General features: G+C 52.2%; 1 protein-coding gene across 1 annotated transcript in view; it reads left to right on the forward strand.

The window, feature by feature from the left end:
- The window catches only part of CRYL1 (crystallin lambda 1), a 56,702-nt gene extending 37,949 nt beyond the window's left edge, over positions 1 to 18,753 (forward strand). The window contains exons 4-8 of the mRNA XM_070380551.1: positions 2,677 to 2,838; positions 4,643 to 4,837; positions 13,843 to 13,948; positions 17,766 to 17,872; positions 18,202 to 18,753. Coding sequence (XP_070236652.1) covers positions 2,677 to 2,838; positions 4,643 to 4,837; positions 13,843 to 13,948; positions 17,766 to 17,872; positions 18,202 to 18,312 — 681 coding nt within the window. The 3' untranslated portion in view covers positions 18,313 to 18,753. The remainder of the gene's footprint in view (positions 1 to 2,676; positions 2,839 to 4,642; positions 4,838 to 13,842; positions 13,949 to 17,765; positions 17,873 to 18,201) is intronic.
- Positions 18,754 to 22,585: the final 3,832 nt, after the last annotated feature.

The raw sequence follows: 22,585 nt of genomic DNA on the forward strand, positions 1-22,585 counted from the left end.
TAGTGGCTTTCCCTGGACGGGCCCTGGAAAGGCTCGGTGAGCCCCGAGGCACTCTCACCTACTGGGAGCGGGATGTATGTCTAGCTGTTTGCTGTCACTTCCTCCCAACTGTCCATGGTCACCAAGCGAGAGCAGCCACTCTCAGCTTCACAATCCACCCAAAAGATAACCGTCCCGAGTAACAGTCTGCAGACCCCAGTTCTCAGACAAGCAGTGAGCAACAGCGAGATGATGAACTCAAGGCTTGACATAGACAGAGGCGTCTTAACCCTGGCCCAGCACATGGAACACAAGTGGGTTAACAACGATGGCAACAATGAAACTTCAAGCAAATGCACTGTTAAAACCCTTACATAATTGTAGCAGGCTTGGATTTCCTCTGCTTCGAGTGTTCTTGCCTCTTTGATAATCAGACGATCTAAAGAAAGGCATAGAATTTCAGGGGAGAATCTGCAGGCCAGGCTCACAATGAGGCCATTCACAGGGCTCTTTCATTAGCCTGCACAGTATCGGCATCACGATTCATCTCTGGCTTCACTACAAGGCTCCATTTAAACCCAACCCAACTCGCAGACTTAACTGATCCAGGAATTACTCAATACAGCCCGCCAGCTACTGTAGCTTTTCCCCTTTGATAAGGGGTTTAACACAATGGGCTTCACAGTTCTTAAATGACTCTACTTTTTTCACCCGGTCTTTGAGATGTGGTGCTTATGTGACCTTTTGTTCTGAATAAAATTTCACGTGGTGTGACTATATTTTTTAAAACTACTAACAGACCCAATATTGACGCCTTACCCATGGAGGAAAGCTTTTAAAACCTTGTAGATGGTATAGAAATGAAATTCATGTCATTTACCCAGCTAACTTCACTCTATTAGATTATTAGATATTATTAAACCTGAAAATATTTTATTTTGGGGGTGATTTGATAAAGTTACAGGCAGTACTTCTGCATTTTGCGTCGACTTTTGCAGGCTGCTGGTTGTCTTCTGGTTTGTGCAGTTTCTGCCTCCACAGGACCAGGGCACCCTCAGCAAGTTCCTGGTGGGGAGGGCAGTGGGGAGCCTGATCTCAGAGTGGAGACCATCAGGAATGAATGTATTTGGCCACAAACCACTGGGAGTGCGGTTGGCCCCCATTGCACCTGAGAACTGTGGGTCTCAGACTTCATTGAACACAAGTCATCAGAGTGACGGATAAGCATGCAGGTGCCTGGGCCCCATCCTGAATCTGACTTAGTACGTCTGCAGTGGGGACCTGAGGATTTGCATGGTTAACAAGCACAGTTGATTCTGTTATCAGACCCCACTAAGAACCATTACCCCAAATTCACTGGGGACTGTGGGAACTCAGGGACCCTTGTTAGTAGGAGTGACTCCTGGTGGGATTTCCTGGGGCAGTGCTGGGAGGGGAGGGCGCACCTGAAGGTCCAGCTAGCATCCCCTTCTGTTCCCAGTCTCTCCACAGCAGGGCAGCAGCTGCCCTGAGCATCCAGTTCCCAGGGACCTGCCTGTGGGCCTGTGTTTGGGCATCTGAGAACGGCTTCCCACAGCCCCCATCCCCCCACCCCCTGCCCGCTCTGCGCATAATCTGAATTTCCGAACAGTCATTATCTGCGATATTTAATCCAAATTCGCTTCTCTACCCTCCTCCGTTTCCCCTTATTAAAATAATTTTAGAGTTTTAGTAACAGAGGTCTTTTTCAAAGGATTTCTGATAAGAAGTGGACTCTCAAGAAGCCTTTTGGGAATTATGGATGTAGCATGTGTTTGCTGATTTCATGAAGATAAGATTTTTCCTTGAAGATAAGTCGATCTGATGATCAGGACACACAAGTGGTGGTGACTATTGTTGATATTCATACACTTCACCTGCAGTGCTGTTGTGTATTCTGTTTGTAGAATCCACCCCCATACAGTTGGAGGGCTTTTTTATTATGAGAATTTTCAGCCTGACACAGAACTAGAAAATACAGTTCCCAGAGTTACCAAGATCTGTCGTACTTTTTGACAGCTATTTTTTTCCTGTTCTTAAATATTTAAAAAATTTTTATTTTTGTATTTTATATAGTTCTTTTTAAATTTATTTTTAATTGGAGTATAATGGCTTTACAATGTTGTGTTGGTGTCTGCTGTACAATGAAGTGAATCAGCTCTCTCTTGAGCCTCCCTCCCACCCCCATCCCACCCCTCTAGGTCATCACAGACCACGGAGCTGAACTTCCTGTGTTACACAGCAGCTTCCCACTAGCTCTCTGTTTTACACAGAGTAGTATATAAATGGGGGCTTCCCCAGTGGCTCAGATGGCAAAGAATCCACCTGTAATGCAGGAGACGTGGGTTCTATCCCTGGGTCGGGAAGATCCCCTGGAGGAGGAAATGGCAACCCACTCCTGTATTCTTGCCTGGAGAATCCCATGCACAGAGGAGCATGGCGGGCTGCAGAGTCACAAAGAGTCGGACATGACTGAAGTGACCGAGCACACACCCTGTATATGTGTCAGTACTGCTCTCTCAGTTCCCCACTGTGTTCACAAGTCCATTCTCTACCTGTTCTTGAATGTTGCTGGTGGTTCTCTAATTGGTTCATTTTGGGAAGGACGCAAACACGAGATGCTTTGCTTGGGCCTGAGTGTGGCGACCCTGTGTGATAACGTGAGGTTGTCCTTTTTAGGAATGTGTCCCGGAGAACCTGGAGCTGAAGCGGAAGCTGTTCGCTCAGCTGGACAAAATCGCCGACGACCACGTCATCTTGAGCAGCTCCAGCTCATGCCTCCTGCCCTCCAAGCTGTTCGCCGGCTTGGCGCACGTGAAGCAGTGCCTGGTGGCCCACCCCGTGAGTATGTCCAGCCAGGAAACCCAGCGAGTCTCGTTTGGGTTTCCAGGAGCAATTCATCTCGATGAACCTGCTTGTGCTTTTTAACTGCTTTTTAACATATGAGATGTAATTCATATATCACACAATTCAACTTGTACAATCTAGTATATTTTTAGTATATTTAGCTTTTTAGTATATTTAGCAAGTTGGACGTTATCATCATTTTAAAAAGAATTTTATCCAGAATTCCTTGAATTGTATCTTGTATCTCACGCGTTGTGAGAAAGAGTGAACAAATCTTACAGACTTCTGGCCTCAAGTCACTCACTGTCACAGGCCTGGGGTGCTGTGGTGAGGTCGGCTCCCACCACCTGAGTTGATTTAGGACAGGTGGGGCATGTGCTCAGGTGAGGGGGAGAGACCAGGGCATAGTTACAACTATGACTCGGGGAACGGGGAGGCCATGTGTGGTCTCAGCGTGCCTATGGCGCCATGTCTCCTGGAGGGGTCTGAGTGGGCAGAGGGAAGCTGGCTGCCAGGGCGGCCCGGGGACAGTAGGGCTTAAAGGAAGTGTGGGTAGGAAGTCTGCAAGGCAGCCTGCGAGCGAGACTGAGACAGGAGTGAGCCAGATGCACAGAAAGACGCCTTTTACCTGTTTGTCCTGACCTGTGTTCTGCCCCTACAAGGCTCACAGCACTGCAGAGACCCCAAGCCCAACACCCCTGTCTTCCCATAAAGAGAAGTTCATCACGGACAGACATGCTCTCTGTTCTTATAATTCTGATGTTTAAAAAGGCCAGAGGTCACATATCTCTGTAGGAACTCAGTGACTCCAGTCAGGGGGTCAGTGATTCAGCTGAGAATTTATAGTTTATTTGAAGTAGGTGCTCCCCCAGGACAGGCTGGGAGCAGAGGGAAACCTCCAAGGTGTGAGGGCCAGCTGGCTGCCCCTCCAGGCTGTTCCAGGGGAAATATGTTCTCTCTCCTGTGGAAATCATTTTAAAATGGATGCCTCTTGTACTTTTTGGTAAATGTGAGATTTTTACCCATTTTCACCCATACTCGGAGGAAAAACATTAAAATACAATATCGTTTGGGGAAAGAGTTTAGCGAGCGTGCATCTGCTTAGTGGTGAGGGTTATTAGCAAGCCTTTTGTCAAATAGCATTTTCTTTAGAGGTAGGAGAACTCTCTCTAAGAATCTTCAAGAAGGATTTCTCAAAGTAAACCGAGAAAACCAAAGCCAAGAAACCACAAGAAAACCAATGCTGGTCAGGCAAGCCGTCCCACTGCGGGCAGACTCTCTTCCTGTCTCAGATGACACTCGGTACTGAGGCTCTAGGGCATTGCCTGTGTGACTCGTGGGTGAGATTTGATCGGGGGAGCCAATGTTTGAGGCTCAGCATGGAGACATTAAGGGAGTTCCAGGTTTGAGGAAGATACTACCCATAGCACCGATGCGGTAGAATGGCAGTGACTCATGTGGGAAGAGAAGGCTGGGCGAAGGTTGGGAGAAGCCTGTGAGGGTTGGACAGCTGGTGGCAGAGCCCCGGGAAGTCAGTGGTAAACGTGCAGGGGGCCCACTGGCACCCGTGAGCTGGAACCTCAGGGTTGGTTACAATGCCTGCAGTTCTGCGCCCAAATTCTTTCTTTGTCTCCCCTCTTTGTGAACGACTTTATTCCTCCAGTTTCTTGTCATCGGATGGGCCCCTCATTCCTGTGTTGAACCTGCCCCCCACCCACCCTGACCATTCAGGATCGTGAGTGACACCCCGCATGCCAGAGCCGTCTTCTTAACTCTCTCCGGCCATCTCTCTCCCAAGGTCAACCCACCGTATTACGTGCCGCTGGTGGAGCTGGTCCCACACCCAGAGACGGCCCCCGCCACTGTGGACAGGACCTATGCCCTGATGCGGAGGGTCGGACAGTCCCCGGTCAGGCTCCTGAGGGAGATTGACGGCTTCGCCCTGAACCGCCTCCAGTATGCGGTCATCGCTGAGGCTTGGCGGCTTGTGGAGGTGTGTGGCGGGGCTGGGGCCCCTGGCTGAGCGGGGGCGGGCAGGTGGGCTGGGGGTGGGGTTGGGGGGATGGGAGGGGCAGGAGCCTGGCGGGGTGGGCAGAGAACCAGGCCCGATCTGTTCCAGAGACCAGAGGCACCCCTTCCTCTCAAGAGATTCCTCTGTACCATCAGTCACAGAGGATATTCACACGTGATGAAGACTTCTATTCTTGCCCTTTCCTGTCATTTCCACAGCATTTTCTCTGTGATGTGCTGAGTTTCCCCACGGTCTCAGACTGCTCCCCACCCCCAGTGGCACTGTTTTTCAAGAGGAAAAAGAAATTATTTTTTGAGTAAACTTGTGTCCTTTAAAGGAACCCCATTTATTTCAAGAGCTTGAGGAAGAAACAGTGGATAGCTTTTAAACTTGTTAGTTCTATTCTTGTCTCACACATAGAGAGGAGTTTATATATATATATATATATTTATATACCTGTATATTTACATATGGACTTCCCAGGTGGTTCTAGTGGTAAAGAACCCACCTGCCAATGCAGGAGACACTGGTTCGATCCCTGGGTCAGGAAGGCCCCTGGAGGAGAGCATGGCAACCCACTCCAGTATTCTTGTCTGGAAAATCCCATGAACAGAGGAGCCTGGCGGCTACAGTCCATGGGGTTGCAAAGAGTCAGACATGCCTGAAGTGACTTAGCACACAGAGGTTTGTCAGTTTCTTGAAGAGAAGGCTTTTGGTTTCATTGATTTTTTTCTTCCCCCTTATGGTTTTCCTGTTTTTCGTCTCATCAGCTCTGGAGAGAGGGTGTCCCTTCATCCTTGCAGCCAAGCAGGAGAGAGAAATTCTAGAGGAGATGGGGTGGGAGGGTAGGGCCCGCAACTGCGGGCCTGTCGTAGTGGGGAACAAGTGGGGGACACGACCAGGGGTCGGGGCGGGGTGGGCAGGAACGGGCTCCCGGGGCACAGGGTCCCACCCCCGGCCGCGACTGCATGAGGGCTGGTGGGCGCTCACAGCCACTCAGTCCTTTTTCTGTGGCCCGTTCGGCTGCAGAATTGGGCCAGAGCAGCCCTAGTTAGCAGCAGCGCTAATTGGCCGGGAAACACTGACAACCGCAGCCTAGGGGCCCAGAGTTAGGTCTGTGGGTGATGGATCCTGTTGCTGGGAAAGTGCTTTTCAGCTTATCCCCTTAAGCTGATGGGCATGATGAGGGAAGAAGTGCTCAGGTGATAGACTGTTGCCCAGACAGTGGCTGAGCTTGCACTGCTCGTAAATTCCTGTCCTGTTGCAAGAGGGTCATGGAGGTGAGTGGCGGTGAATCACAGAGCCTCTGAGGATTCTCAGTTCGTTGGAATGTGGGGGTGGTAATGAGCTTCAGATTGCTGAGCTCAGGTGTTGTTCACGCTTCTGAGAAACAGAACCTCCAAATGGATATCTGCCCGTGGGTCCTGAGCTGCAGGGCTTCCAGGGCTTCCATTCTGGTGTTCAGTTCGGGACGTAGTATCTGCGGTCCGTACAGGACCTTTGGAGAGAGTCCAGGCCTCTGTGGCCCAGCTTTATTCTGGACATGGATGCAGCCACTGTGAGCACTGCTTTCGGCTACTAAGGTGCATCTCAAAGGTCACCTGGTAAAATGAGCAGACCAGGCTTTCTGTGGTTAAACTCCATCAAGTGTTTCTGTTGAGTGTAGTTTAGGACAGTGCAATGTTTCCCTGCAGCAAACTTTAATCAAGTCTAATTGCTTACATACCTGATACCATGTGAATACAGCTGTTTCTTTAAATACATGTTTTATTTTTCTATTTTTGGCTGTGATGGGTCTTTGTCTAATAAATGTTTTCATTAATTTTTCTATTATTAACTGTGCTGGGTCTCTGTTGCTGCTCAGGCTTTTCTCTAGTTGCGCTGCAGGAGCTTCTCATCTCAGTGGCTTCCTTTGCTGTGGAGAAAGGCTCTCGAGTGTTCGGGCTCCAGTAGTTGTGGAACACGGCCTTAGTTGCTCCTCAGTATGTGAGATCTTCCCAGACCAGGGATCAAACAGGTGTCTCCTGCATCAGTAGGTAGATTCTTTACCTCTGAACCACCAGGGAAGCCCAACGTTGATTTTTTAAAACGATTTAATTCACTTTCACTTAGAACACAAACATGTCTGAACAACGAACACTAGGTTTTCACTTCTCCCCCCATCTTACCCAACTGCCAGACGGCATCTCCCTCATCCCGCTGGCCTCCTGCTTGGCATCTTGGCATCGTTGTGCAGCCTTTGATTTCAGGAGCGGAGGTGAAGATGGCAGCCTGCTTTTCCTCATCTCTGTCGTGTGAACAAAGGGTCCCTCCAAAGGTGGCGGCCAGATGGGGCAACTCCTCAGGCCTGAGAGGAAGTCCCTTCTCCGGTCACCACGAGTCTGGTGCTCCTGGGCCAGACCTGCTACGGGGTGGTGAGCTCCTGGCCTCGTCCTGAGAGTGTGCTTAGACTTGGGGGAACAGCAGCTCCTTGGCAGAGGGGGCGGCTGGGGGAGGTGGTGCGGTCCAGGGAGTCTGGGGACGAGAGGACCCGAGGCTATAGATGCGTGAGGAGTGCTCACACTGCTCTCACTTGGGCTGTGATCACCTGGAGGCATGAGGTCCTTGGCTTTCTTCTCTCCTTTCAGAGCCAGGGTCAGTGTGCGTGCCCCTAGTTCCCCAAGTCCAAGTTCATCCAGGAAGTTTACTACTCAAACACACGACCTCTGAGAAGGACCTTCACTGAGTCTAGGCGTGGCGGAGGGAGTTTTTTCCACGAATACCACCCTGAGTGGGTCCCCTGCAGCCCAGTAAGTGCAGGCCCTCCCAGCTGTTCTGGAATAAAACCAGAACAAATGGACAGCGAGGAGGCGAAGGAAAGCACAGGCCCAGGCTGAGCCACACGCTCCCTGTCCCTGGATCAGGGAGTCTGCAGCCCCGACAAGAGGAAGCAAGTTCAAAGCCCGGCTCCAGGTGGTGGGTGTGGGGCTGGTTAGAAGGTTTCTTCAGAGGAAGGTGCTGGAAATAACAGGGCTGCTTCAGCGTGACTCACCTGGCACGTGGCCAGAAGGGAAAAGCGGCTTGAATGAAGTGCTGCTGAACAGACCTTGGCGACACCCGTCTGTGTATTTGGCAGGGAGATTCGTGTAGAAGGATGTGAAGGGAAGTCAGAGGAGTCAAGACGGAGCTGGGCTCCTGCCTCCATGCCACCACACCCTCCACTGTAGAACTCTCTACATTTTATGTTGTCTAAAATTTAAACTTGAAGATTTAGGGATTGGGAATTCCTTGGTTTCCCAGTGGTTAGGGCTCCACTGCTGAGGGCCTGGTTTCCATCCGTGGTCTGGGAACTAAGATCCTACAAGCCACATGCCCCCTCCTCCCCCTCAAGAAAAAGTTTAAGGGTTTAAAAAAATAAATTTATTGTCTATTTATTTATTTGGCTATGCCATACAGCTTGTGGGATCTTAGTTCCCCAACCAGGGATTGAACCTGGACCCCCAGCAGTGAATGTTCAGAGTCCTAACCACAGGACCACCAGGGGACTCCTACCAACCTCCAGATTAACCGACATCTGCTTTCTCAGCTGTTAGTTGGAAGAGCCTCCTGTCAATGGCCTTTCATTCAGAGGTCGATGGAACGGGAGATGCTTTTTGTTACAGGACAGGTCTGGAAGGACCCCATGGTCTCAGCATTTTTAAGAAGCCCCAGAGCTATATCAGAAGCACACCCACCGCTCAGCAAGTGTTTAATGTCTTGCATTGACCACTGGGAGCCAATCAGATAAACCAGAGGCCACTCATAGCTGACCTGAGTTACTCCACATGTGACAAACTGTGGAGCCAGAAGGCTGCAGGAGCTTTTCTAAGGCCAGTGGTGGTTTTGCGCAGACTTGAGCTTCCTGGGTGGCTCAGACGGTAAACAATCTGCCTGCAGTGCAGGAGACGCGAGTTCAATCCCGCATCAGTTAATTAGAACTCTTCCAGCAACGATGGTCTGTAAGAAGTAGACCATTTTTATAACAGTGTTTACTGTTTTATAGGAGGTGACTTTATGAGTAGCCACAGTGGCGAGCAGTAAAGCCCTATTCAAAGGAGACATGCTGCTGATGTATTATTTTAGAGACAACTCCAGCCCCATTAACAGATAAACATAATGAAAACACCAACCACACATTCAATTAAAAAAAAAAAAAAACCTGTCTGGCATGCCTGGGGTTACTCTTACAGTGTTTAAAGCAAAAGCATTTATGCTAGTGTTCTAACAGCTCTAAAAAAGAAACAAAGTGAGGTGCTGTTACTCTAACACCTGACTGCCTGTCCTCTCCCACAGGTGCTCGGGCAGTGAGAGGTTTCAGCTCCTCTGGTGTGAGCTGACAGGCAGGCCGGGGGCCCCTGATGGAGGTGGGGGGTGGGGTGGGAATGAGTGCCCAGGAGAGGAGGCAGAGAAGGGGGCCACAGGTAACAGCTGGACAGGAGCCTATTCGTCCCGCCCCCAGTGCAGGCGGGAGCTGGCCCTGGAGGTCAGAGGGGCAGAGACTGGGTTGTGTGTGCCTGCTGTTGGGGGGGGCGGCTTTCACTGCTTGATTCAAAGTGAAAGTGTTGGTCCCTCAGTCGTGTCCGACTCTTTGCAACCCCATGGACCTTGGAATTCCCCAGGCAGGATCACTGGGTTGGGTTGCCATCAAACCTCTGTGTAAAGAGCTTCCTTCCCAAGGACCCTCAGTCCTGGCCTCACCGAGCCCCGGTGCACTTGTATTTGCCCAAACAAGGGATTTTGCTGTGAATGGTTTTAAGGTTCAGACTTTTTGTTTCTATTGGCCTCTTTACCACCGGTGTTTTTCTTCCTGAGAGCTTTGTCACGAGAGAAGTGGGTAACACCACTGTGGCCCAAACAGCTCTGGACTGTCCTTTTGTTGTTCAGTTGCTCAGTCGTGTCCAACTCTGCAACTCCATGGACTGCAGCACGCCAGGCTTCCCTGTCCTTCACCTTCTCCTGGAGTCTGCTCAAGTTCATGTCCATTGAGTCTGTGATGCCATTCAACCATCTCATCCTCTGTCGTCCCCTTTTCCTCCTGTCTTCGGTGTTTCCCAATGAGTCAGTTCCTCGCATCAGGTGGCCAAAGTATTGGAGCTTCAGCATTAGCATCAGTCCTTACAATGAATATTCAGGACTGATTTCCTTTAAGACTGTCCCTTGGATCCGCACTAAGTCTTTCCTCTCCTTCCCTTTCATTTTTTGGTTTATTTCCACTGAAGGCTTTATTCTCAAAAATACTCACAGGGAAAATACCACTTCTGTTCTCTACCCTGAGTTAGAGTGCTTTTATTTTTTCTGCGTTCTTGTCTAGTCCGTGTTAAGAATACTTTCCTTGAGTTTTTGTTCATTTTTAACGGTTCGTGATATTTTGTTTCATTGATCTTTTTGAAAAAAATGAACCTTTCCCCTGTTGTGGGATGTTTTAAGGTCATTTCAGGTGTTCTGCCTTACGGTGCCTCTTTGCACGTTCAGTCTCCTCCTCTGGCTCCTTCTCCCAGAACGACTCAGGCAGCAGGGTCGCCCCATCCAAAGGGATACCTTACCGGAGCTTGGGCCCACCTGGGGCTGCACATCCCAGGGGCCCTGCCAGCCAGAATAGTCCTCTTCGTGTCTCTCATCACCTCCCCCCACCCAGGATCCTGTCTGAGGCTCTGGACACAGGGGCGGGAGGGTTGTGATCCAGTGCCCTGTTGCATCAGCTAAGCGTGTTCAGTCAGCTCGTCTCCAAGGTGCTCGGAGCCCGGTCATCCTGAAGGAATGGCCCCGCCCTGCTTCCCAGAAAATGCACAGCTCATGGACCGCCAGCTTAGGGGTGACTAGAGCTGGCCGGCAGCACTGGGCAGTCCTTCCTGTGAAGTCCTGTCCTGTCCTTGCCCCACCTCCTCCAGGAAGGAGCTGTGAGTGGGGACGGGCAGAGGGGGCCTTTTTCGGTCTCGCTCTGGAGCCAGTTTCGTGGTGCACGTCGGACATGTGCTGCCTGGCAACGAGTGTAGAGAGGAAACACGCAAGTGTGTGTGCGTGGAGGGAATGAATTCATGGCTCCAGGTACTTCCTCATGAGAAAAGCTGGCCTCCTCGTCACCATGGTAGTTCTTAGTTTAAACTCCACTGTCTGTAACTGCCTTATTCTGAATCTTGGATCTGTACGGGCTATGGGGTTAGACTTTGTAAAGGTGGGCCCGGCGCCCCCAGTTGGGCTTTACCGTCTTGCATTAAGGTCATTCCCATGTGGCTCGAGCTTGACCGTCTCTGGGAATCTGGGGTTAAGCCTCAAGGGGCCTCTTTCCCTGAGACCCCTTGTCCTGAGCCTCTGACAGGGGTGATTCTGGACCATCTCAGGCTTCACTCATTCTCACCCTCAGATACAACATTTCATTGCCTAACACATAACCAAGTAAAACGTTTTTTTGCCTCGGTCAAGACACTGGATTGAGGCCTGAATGGCTCTGGTTGTGGGCTGGGAAACTTGTATATAACTTTGTCCCAATTCCTGGGGGGCAAGTCTGTTCCTGGTGGTGGTGGTGCTGGCTGAGGTGGAGAAGTGTTTGCACAAGAAAAAGTTGAAAATTCAGGACCACATGTGGTGAAAAGTAGAGCAAAACAAAGTAGAAGAAGATCAAGATCTGGGAATTAGTAATTTCTAGAAAAGGAAAAAAAAAAAAGGGAGAGAGACCAGGGAAGATGGCAGGAGAAACGTGAGAAAAGCAAGTGAATAAGAGGGCATGCAAAATAAATAATTAAATGACAGAATTTAGTAGGAAAATGGGCTGATTAGAAGGAAGACTACTTCTGTAGCTGGTGATCAGTAGAGGAGATAGTCTTCAGGCTTGCCTCACTCAACACATTTTGCATCCCTGAACTGTGCACAACCCCCAGGACCTCCCCCTTCTTCCTCGTCTCCCCAGGTCCAGTCCAAGTCCCCCGGTGGGTATTTTAGAGATGTCTTCCCGCCTTCTCTCCCTGAGCACAGAGTACCAGACCCGGGATGCCTGAGGGTCCCCTGTGAGGGTTGGCCAAGCAGAGGGCTGGTCATTCTGTCACACACAGTGCTGACGGTGTTTGATACGTGTGATTAGCATCTAGTCAGCTGACTCAAGTAAGGAGATTGTTCTCAATAATCTGGGCAGACTTCATCCAATCAATTGAATGACCTTCAGGGCAGAGCTGAGGTTCCCACCAGTCAATCCTAAAAGAAATCAACCTTGAATATTCATTGGGACTGATGCTGAAGCTGAAGCTCCAGTACTTTGGCCACCTGATGCGAAGAACTGACTCATTGGAAAAGGCCCTGATGCTGGGAAAGATTGAAGGTGGGAGGAGAAGGGGATGACAGAGAATGAGATGGTTGATGGCATCACCAATTCAATGGACATGAGTTTCAGCGAGCTTCAGGAGATGGTGAAGGACAGGGAAGCCTGGAGTGCTGCAGTCCATGGGGTTGCAAAGAGAGCCAGACACAACTGAGTGACTAATACACAAAGAAGCCTACCTCAGAAAATCCATATGGAGCAGAGAGAAGCAGTTAGGAAGAGGAGACATGAAGACTTTTCCCTTTTCTAAACTTGTTCAGCTAATGAATAGCAACTGATAAAAACCTGACTGCCCTCTATGGATGAAGCAGGAGGGAAGGACCCTGAGCCCGGAGGAGGTGTGGGTCCTCCGGACCTGACAGTGTTGGGTGGTGGGAAGCCCTCTGACCCTTTGTCTAGTCAGGTCACTGTCCCCGCTCACGACACTTAACAAATCAAGAATTAACTGCTCTGGGGTGGCTCACTTTGTGGGTGTTTTGAAATCTTTGGAAGTCAGCTCTGAAAGTGCAGAACGTAGTTATGGAAGAAGAGAGCCAAGGCAAACAACATCACAGGTCAGGCTGGCCTCCGGGTCCACATCCCTCACAGTTTGGTGCTGGAATGAAAACCCCAGGCTGTTGGAATGTTGACCCAGGGACCAGGGCTGGGGGATTGGGAATCAGCCATCCCCGCCCAGCTGCCTCTCACAGCATCCCCAGGGGCCAGGGCGGCCCTGGAAGAGGACCAGGCCGAGACATGATATGGGAAGTGGGGCCCCTTGCCATCTAGCAGTCGTTTCTGGTGGTTCTGGGCGGCCCCATAGGCCTCGTGTGCACTTTTCCTCCTGACACCCCCCTAACCCCCCAGCGTTGTCACCAAGAGTGGAGGCCGGTAGACTGAGCATTTGAGTGACCTGAGTGGATCTGCTCTCATCAGTGGTCATGTGAGCCCGAGGATGGTTTAGGACTAATAGGAAACTTGGAGGACTCTTCCTGCTGACAAGGTGCTTGACACCCTGGTACCAGCACCAGGGGCAGGGAGCCCAGGTTGCTGGGGGCATCGGCTCTTGGCGGAGGATGTGCCAGGACATCCCGGGGGTGCCGGCGGTCATGCAGGTTGTCACCATGCGTCCCTGGGCCTTCCCAAAGGAACACATGGGCGGTGGAGGCCCTGTGAACGGCAGCCCCACCTCTGCAAACACACAGCTCTGAGATGCATTTCGTCAGAGAAGCACTCTTCTACAAACTCGTTAAAAGCTGGGCAAGGCCGGGCTTGCAGGCCGGCAGAGCCTGAGGATGGCTTTCCTGCTCCTCCAATGGCCTCAGGTCTTAGATGTCAGGGGACACTTCTGGCTGTTTCCTCTGACACCCTACCCCCTGTGCCCCCATCCGCCGTGCCCCCTCCTCCCCTTCCCTGAAGCTGTGATGGGAGCTAGAGAAGCCAGGACACTGGAGGTGGGGACCATAGGGACAGGAACTGAATTGGTGTCCAACCATTTCACAAGCTGATCTTTTCTCAGGGTTCGTTCGTGTATGATCGCTGTGTGATTCCACATCTGACGAAGCCTGTTCTAGGGCTTCTGGGGTGTTTGGGGTCCTGTTTAGAGAAGTGAGGATGAGAGCAATGGTGACAAATTGCCCTCCCTATGAGCTTACCTCTGGACCCCATTCTCTCCTCTCAGGAAGGTGTGGTGTCTCCGGGTGACCTTGACCTTGTCATGTCAGACGGCCTGGGCCTGCGGTATGCGTTCATTGGGCCCCTGGAGACCATGCACCTCAACGCGGAAGGTAGGGGCTGCCGAGGGGTCTGTGCCAGTTGCTGCTTTCATAGTTTGTAAACAGGCTTGCCTTGTCTTAAACTGAGGAGAAGCAGCACCATGTAGGAGACGCTGCCTGGAGGTATGTGTCATGTTTTTCTTTTTCTTTCTTCCTTTTTTTTTTCTTGAGAAAAATAATTCAGGTATCACAAGAAATTGATAGGGAGAGACTGAGAACAGTTAATTCTCAAACAAATAGAAACAGAAGCTGATGAAACTCGAGAACAAACAGCGTTCAGACAGGAAGGAGGCCCGCGACAATTTTTCAAACAAAGCAGCTGATAAGAAAGCCTAATGGGCTGACCGTGATAGTGGTGGACAGATGTAGCTTTCAACTTCAGAGCATTCCAGGGAGCAGAGGGAGTCAGTTCTGAGATCTGGCTCAGGACCGTGGACATGTGCGTGATTCCTCACCATGCCACCAGAACGTATCGGGAATGCCTCCTTTTGGGTGTAGTTTTCGTAAAGCCAGAATCTCAGGTTAAGGCTGGTTACTAGTCTTAAAAGCTATAGTTTATCTGGAAATGGTAGACATGTTTTAGGATGTATTTTTAATCTAATAAAATAGTGCCTGAGAAAGAGGAGGCCAGCGCGCTTACTCTGCCGTGGAGTGCCAGCTGTGAGTGGTGGGTCTGGCTGGCGGGGCCCTGCTAGACTTGCAAGCTAGATGACCTCGTGCAGGTCAGTTCACTGCCCCTCAGTTTACCCACCTGTAAAACTGGTACAGCAGCCGTGACCTTCACAGGGGTGGTGTAAGCCGGATGGAGACACTGGGCTCGAGTCAAAAACGGTGAGATGAGCTAATCTCATGAGAATCTGTTTTTCCCCATCTTTTCTTATTCCGTATAAACAGCTCTTAAGCAGTTAGGTTCAAAGTCTTCTTTTTGGAGGGGGAGGGGGCCTGTGCCACGCAGCATGAGAGATCTTAGTTCCCTGACCAGGGCTCAAACCTGGGCTCCCTGCAGTGAAAGCATGGACTTGTAACCACTGGACTGCCAGGAAAGTCCCTCAGGATCTTCTAGAAAGCTAAGCTCTGTGAGTTTTTGGAAGTGGATATTGTTGACCAAGCAGAGGGCATGAATGCAAAGAAGAGGTGGGTGGGGTGGGGGTGGGGTGGGCAGCTGAGTGGGATGAAAGGTGAAGTGGCTTTTTTCCTTCCCATTGTCAGTGAGATCATTAGTCTAGAGTAATTCCCATACCACTCATCTTTCATGGTGTAGAGTAGCCAAAACTACAGTTGGAAATAAAACCCTCCTTTTTGACCCTAATGGGAGGGGAGAACTTTCCTTCACTGGACTTTTCTTCACAGCACGGGTTCCAACTCGCCACAAACTTCCCGTGTCTGGAGTGAGTGCAGGCTGCTGGCCTAGCAGACAGTGGGCGTTTATCCGAGAGCTGAGAGCCTGCTGCAGAAAGTGGTCTTATGTTGCTGCTGCTGCTGCTAAGTCACTTCAGTCGTGTCCGACTCTGTGCGACCCCATAGACGGCAGCCCACCAGGCTCCCCCGTCCCTGGGATTCTCCAGGCAAGAACACTAGAGTGGGTTGCCATTTCCTTCTCCAAAGCATGAAAGTGAAAAGTGAAAGTGAAGTCGCTCAGTCGTGTCCAACTCTTCTCGATCCCATGGACTGCAGTCTACCTCCATCCATGGGATTTTCCAGGCAAGAGTACTGGAGTGGGGTGCCATTGCCTTCTCCAGTTCTTATGTTAGTAGGGCTGAAATATTAATTGGCTTTCGAGCAAGTTGGGGGGAAATTATGAATTGTATGAGTTTTACCGTATTTTATTCTGTTCTGAAGAAATGAAAAGCTCTTTTAAAACTACAAGTTTTATAAAAGGCAGTAGGAAAAAAGGTACAAGAAAGCCCCTGGGATTCTCAGGTGACTTCACTGGGGCCACGAGAGAGGAGTGCTTGTTGCGAAGTCATTAAGTAGCCGGAGGTGAAACAGGGCACCTGAATTGCATCCCGAGGCTCATGGTGGGGGAGGAGGGGCAGGGCAGCTCGTTTTCCCCGAAAGTGGGTGAGCTCACAACTACAGCACACCTGCCTGCTCTCTCCTCTCTGTCTTTCCAGCTTTTTCTGTTGGGTGTCACTGCTCCCTCAAAATGGGTAAGCTGTGTTTATGCCTAGATTGTATCACCTTTAGTTTAAATAAACCTACAAAAAGGCACAGTGAAGTAAATATTTAATTTCCAAAAATAGGTAAGTGTTTGGGGCATTTTCCATGTTGCAGACATGCTGCGTATCCAGGAGAACTGGTGGAGGTCGGTGGGGGGCCTCCCCAAGCTCTGAACTGTCCCCCATGCTTCTGGTAAATGCAGCAAAACCCTTCAATTTAAAAGGGAGCGTCCGGAGCTTAAGTGCAGGTGCTGATGTCAGAAAAGTAGTGTGTTTGAATTTTCATCCATCGGACCACTTTCTCTTCTGAGACAAAGTGGGTGTCATCCTTCTTAGAGAGAAGGGAAATGATTTGAGCCAAGTGCAGTTGAAATCAGTGAATTTAAGCTTTCACACAGATGTAGATACACAAAAACTAACCCCACAGAAGTTATGCATCTTTTTTTTTTAAGGCGTGTCCATTGGAGATCACTTTTAAGTGAATCATGCAGTGTTTGTGATCCTTGGACGAGGGCATGACAACCCACTCCAGTATTCTTGCCTGGAGAATCCCGTGGACAGAGGAGCCTGGCGGGCTACAGTCCATGGGGTCGCACAGAATTGGACACCACTGAAAGGACTTAGCATACATGCACATGCAGTGTCTGTGGGGCAGGTGTGAGCCCTGCTCTGGGTTGCTTCACATCCTGCAGTTTGTTTGTTCCCTGTTATCCTTTTAGCCTGTCTGACCCACTGCTGAGTCTCCCTGGTTCTGAAAGACACTGGCTGAGGGCCAGGGCAGCTCAGCAGGTTTGGAGGGGGGTTGCGCTGGGCTCCTGTGAGACCTGCCCCGGGCGCAGGCCTGCACCGACTGGCCTAGCCTCCCTGCCTGGCGGGCAGGGGCGGGCTGGGCTGTGTGTGTGTGCGGAGCGGCCGGTACAGGCAGGCCACCCCGTGTGCGGGCAGCCAATGGCTTCCTCTTGGAATCAGCCTCCCCCACGCACACCTGACGCTACCCTGAGGGCGGCGTCCCCTTTGCCCCTTCAGGGTCAGCCTCTGCTCCACGTGCTTCTCCACCACAGACCTAGGACTCTGTCCTCCACTGAGGCCCCGTGTCGGCGGACGCGTTGGGAGGCGTGTGGTCAGGGGTCACCTGCAGCCCCTGGGGCTGGTGGGGCCCTAACCTGGCAGCCACAGCTGGGCCTGCCCTGCGCGGGTAAATAGCCCGTGTAGAGAACCTGTCGCCCAGGAGGTGAAGGGCCAACTAGAGCCCATGGGTAAGAGGCAAGTAGGGAATGGATGCTGTTGAACTTGCCATCTTTGGTTCTCAGGGGATGCATTTGAGTGGTATACACAGGTACACAGGTGACCTCATAGGCACATTGTTGAAGGAGACGTTTGTGGTGCAAAGAGGACTCACGTGACACTTGAGGACTCAGAGCTGACCCGGGCCGTCCGAGGTCCCTGAGAGATGCTAACCCAGGCACCGTGGGGGCCTGGAAGTCGGGTCGCTTCTCAGGGCTTTACTGCCGGGAGAGGCTGAGTTCTGACCCCGGTGTGGCTGAGCAGGGTGCGTGTCCCATCAGCCGGCCCTCAACACCCACAGGGGCCAGACCCTGCAGACACACCCAGGTTTGGGTGGAGATGGAGCTCACTGACCCGGGGGTATTCTTGTTTCCTTCTGCTTCCAGGTATGTTAAGCTACTGTGACAGGTACAGTGAAGGCATGAAGCGTGTCCTGAAGACTTTTGGACCCGTTCCCGAATTCTCTGGGGCTACAGCTGAGAAGGTGCACCAGGTATGTGAGCTCCTGCCTGCGGAAACAAGGTGTTGCCTGCAGCTGGGGTCTTTGCCTTGACCTCCAGGTTCCTGTTGCTGACCGTCCACGGCCCTGTCAGGGTCACAGGGGACCCTGCGAGCAGTGTGACCAGGGAGCTGGTGGCTCACCCTGGCCGTCAGCTCCCCCCGGGTCTGGGGAGTTACATCAGTTGAGGGTTTGCCAGGCTTCTTCTGTCTCTGAAAGCAGATTCAAGAGTGTGCACAAATAGGAGTGGTTTTCCTTCTGCTTAATTAGTTGTCCTTCACGCTTCTTTCCCCTTTCTCCTCTTTTTTTTTCCCCATTCCCAGGCCATGTGCGTGAAGGTTCCGGATGACGCAGAGCACTTGGCTGCCAGGAGGGCGTGGCGGGACGGATGCCTCATGAGACTCGCCCAGCTGAAGCACCAGCTGCCCCAGTGATGCTGTGGTGACCACTGCCGCCCCCGAGCGGGGACTACCAGCCCTCAGTCCTGAGGCCTTGAGACACCGGGGTGGGGAGGGGGGCTGCGGGAGCCCGGCAGAGGGAGCCCTGCTTGCTGTCCTCACCCCGGCAGGTGCCTGGAGGGGACGTTCCCCAGGCAGGGGTTGGTTACAGCCGCTGGGGTCTGTGGACCATGGATCCCCCCCAATTCCCAGCAGACAAGAGAGCAAATCGTCCGAAGATTTGACTGCTTACTTTCATGTGATTCCACGTGTTTACATATCATGATCGGTGGTTGTAGTTTCAAGTCATTTTAATCTGCTGCAAAATGTTTTTGTAATTATTTTCTGATCTCTTGCTGAGGACCCTGTGGTCCTACACATTTGAGGAGTTCCCTTCATTTTTCTGATCCTTATTCCAAATAAAAATGTTTGATTGCATACAGACATCTTTTCTTCTGCTCTTTCTGGGAAAGACGTGTCCTGGTGATGGACATCAAGTGACCACGATGGTCAGGTCATAAAGCAGATGCTTTGTTCAGAGCTTCCTGTCTGCCGTTTGGTGAAAACCCACACTTTGGGCTGGTGTTTCCCACAGTGCTGTTGACCCCAGGGTCAGGCGTGTTGGAGAAGCCCCCTCTGAGGGTGGCGGGCAATCCCCAGACGCCCCAACAGGGAACACACGAAGATAACTATTACCCGGGCCCAGTGTCACCTCAGCCTGGAGAAGGGCTTGGCATGGGGGATGGTTCAGAAAGGGGGTCCTGAGGGTGACCCTGGGCTGTGGAGGCCGCACCCAGGACAGAGGCTCTGGACCAGAGGCTGGGGTGCGAAGCAGAGCAGCACCCTGCAGGGAGGGGCCCTGGAGCATACAACCTTCCCCCGGGGCCGCCTCCTCAGCCCCGCTCTCGCCCTCACTGTGTCCTCGTCTCTGGACCTGTCCCAGCTTCCTAGCCTGAGAGGACAGCAGATAGGACAGTGGTCCCATGCTCTCCTGTGGGACCCTCAGCTGCCCTGAGCCGGCCCAAGGCCATCCAGCTGGGGCCGCTCCCCTGGTTCCCTCTGGCCCAGGGGGCCTTCCCAGGCGGCTCACCCCTGCCAGCATCCCTTCTTGTGGCCAGGGCCGGGCTCCCATCGGACAGCCCGCAGGACACCGTGCCCTCCAGAGGAGCTGCAGCTTTCGCTCCTGGGCTGGGCCCTGGGGCTCAGCTCTGGCCTGCTCTGTGCTTGCTGGACCCAGGCTGGGGTCCCTGGAGGGTCTCTTGGTGGGAGAGGAACACACATCCCCCACCGGCAAACGTTCACCTGCCCAGGTGACTCTGGACAGGTGGGAGGGACCCCCAGCCTCTCAAGGACGCTCCTGTCCTTCAAGGGCTTCACGGCCAGTCCAGCCCTGGGACTTGGGGGAGTTGTCCCAAGGCGTCCCTCAGCTGGAGGTGGTGACCTTTTGTTTCCTTCTCAACAGGGCAGTCATTTGTATTCTGCTGAGGGAAGACTCTGTTTCCTTCCTTTTGGGCTGGCTTTTTTTTTTTTTTTTTGGTTTCTGCTTTTTTCAGATCTCTGAGCCAGGTCACTGCCCTTCCCCCAACACACCAGATTCCACACCTCCCCCTGGAGTCCGGCCGCTCCAGCCCCACTCCTCCTGGCCGTCAGCTCCTGGGCTGGAGAACATCTCTGGTCCTGGCCCCCCGCCCCGCTCCCTGCACCCCCACCCCCACCCCGGCGGGTGCTGGGTTTCTGCCCAGTCCCACCTCTGGACCGACAGTCTTTTCGCTTAGATCTCAAATGATCCCTTCTGCTGCTGCTGCTGCTGCTAAGTCACTTCACTCGTGTCCGACTCTGTGCGACCCCATAGGTGGCAGCCCACCAGGCTCCCCCATCCCTGGGATTCTCCAGGCAAGAACACTGGAGTGGGTTGCCATTTCCTTCTCCAATAATGATCCCTTCACCTTTTTGGAAAAACTGCCTTTTAATTTTGTGTCCTTAGATACACCATGCTTTTTCTTTTTTTTTGTTTCTTCTTTTTTTGGGGGGGAGTGGGGTGTTTAACCTGAATAATTCCCAAAATAACTTCACTTCCACCACCCCTTTCCTTCCGGAAGCTGGCTGGAGACCAAAGTCTGCCTCCTAACCTCAGGCCTCTTGTGAGGATGACCCTACAAGTCTCCCAGAGAGGAGACTGTGGATGCCAAGCACTTCCTCTGTTGCTCTAAGTGTCTTCATGTAGAGGCTGGATTCATGTGCAGTGTGGGTGAGTAGACACGGGTCTGTGGACTGGGCCCAGAGCCCCTCAAGGGCAGGGCTGCAGGACGGGTCCAGCTAGCGGGGGGCTGCTTGTACCCCAGTCTCCCCTGGGCTATTGTACCAGCGGAGACTGGAGGCAAGGAAGGTAATGCCTCCCATCTCAGGAGCAGCTCTGCCCTGCACAAGCGTCCAGGGGCCACCTCCTCCCTGAAGCCCTCTGGGCCCTCTGCCGGTCCCTGAGACCTCCTTGAGCAGCAGCACTCGTCCGACCCCCAGCCAGCTGCAGGGGCCAAGGGATCATTCAAGTCTTGTTTCTGGAGGTATCTCACACAGAGCAGGTTCTCAACAAAACTGGCCCCACAAACAAATGGACTTGATGGTCCACTTCAGGCCTCTTCTGGTAACAACTGGCTGGGTGACTTGGAGCAACTCTCCACCGAGGACAAATGAGAAATGTGCCCACAGGGGCTTCCCTGGAGGTCCAGTGGTTAAGAATCTGCCCTCCAATGCAGGGGACATGAGTTCCATCCCCAGTCAAGGAGCTAAGATCCCATGTGTTAACAAAGCAACTAAGCCTGTGCACCTCAACGAGGTCCCAGTGCAACCAAAAAAATTAAAAAGCAACAAGTACACAAACGTCTTCTCAAACAGAAGAGCTAACACAAGATGTGAGGAATCCAAGCAACAGTCTGAAAACCCAGGAAGGACATGCACGCAAGGAACATGAACAACCAGGGCCGCCAGCCGGGCTTTCTCTGTGTCAGTAAGAAAAACAGCTACCACGAGCTAAAGCACAACCAATGTGTCAAAGTCTGTGAGCTCCTAATGCAACTAAGAAATTAAAAACCCTTGTCAATCGTGCTTGGAGCCTCACTCACACATGTGGTGCCCCCTGGGGACCTGGGCTCCTGGATATGGGGCTGGTTCCTCTGTCCTTGGTTCCCTTTCCTGGGTGACCCACTGGCCCCAGGTGCCCCACTGACTGCCAGGCAGCTCTACAGGCCCATCGTGGGGGTCAGTTCCCAGCTCTAAGTCCCTGATGTCAGATCCATAGCCTGAAATCCACCCCCAGGTTCACCACCGTGTGTGTACGCATGTGGATACAAGAACTTGCCAAGGCTCAGAATCAAGTCCTGTGTTTGATGTGCACCTGTTTGTGTGTGTGCATGTGTGTGTTTGCATGTACATGCGTGTGAGAGCAGGCTAAGCACTCTCCAGCTTGGCACAGGCTGGCATCAACCTGCCCGGTCCTGGTTGGAAGGGATGAACCAGGTGTCCCGAAACCACCACACAGGGACTCAGCTCTGCCTGGCTCTTGTGAAGAGATGGATTCCGGGTCTTTCAGAGTCCTGCTGACTCGGGGCCTCCCCAGCAGGGCCCAGGGATCTGTGTTTTTGCAGGAATTCCAGGTAACACAGGTGGGCAGCCGCAGCCATGCTCCCCCAACCCCTGATACCGTCTTGAAATCTCTGCAAGGCCCCTGGGGGCCCATCTGACCCTGGGGACCCTGACTTGGAGGGTCTTTTTTACACTGAGTTGAATCCGCCTCCTGGATTCGACTAACCCTTGGTTAGTCAATCCCTCTAACCCTTGGCTCCCAGTCAGTCGTGAACCAGCTTCCTGGCCTGCTGACTTCTGACCCGCTCTTTCCAGAACCCCTGGTGCAACAGACCCCAGGGGTCTCCTCTGACTTGATCATGACCTCCTTATACAACTGGAAAGGCAGCTGTGTTTCAAGAAAATTGTACTTTCTATCAGGAAGAAAAAGGGGATCCCCCAAGTATGTGGGCTACAAGTAAACTGAGCCCTTGAGAATTGGCGGCAGGCACATCGTGTTAGATTCCCTATGAAAGCCTAGGCAGCTGGACCTGGTTCGACGTTCGACACTTCCAGGGCTCAGACACCTGCCATGCGGGCAGCGCGATCCCAGAAAAAACAATGGAGGAGCACCTCACCGGATGGGGTCTGGAAGCCAGAGTCCATGGTGGGCCAGCTCAGAAAATGCTCTTGACGGAGTGAGGAAAGCTTA

The sequence above is a fragment of the Bos mutus genome, chromosome 12, assembly GCF_027580195.1.
Source record: "Bos mutus isolate GX-2022 chromosome 12, NWIPB_WYAK_1.1, whole genome shotgun sequence".
Classification (NCBI taxonomy): domain Eukaryota; kingdom Metazoa; phylum Chordata; class Mammalia; order Artiodactyla; family Bovidae; genus Bos; species Bos mutus.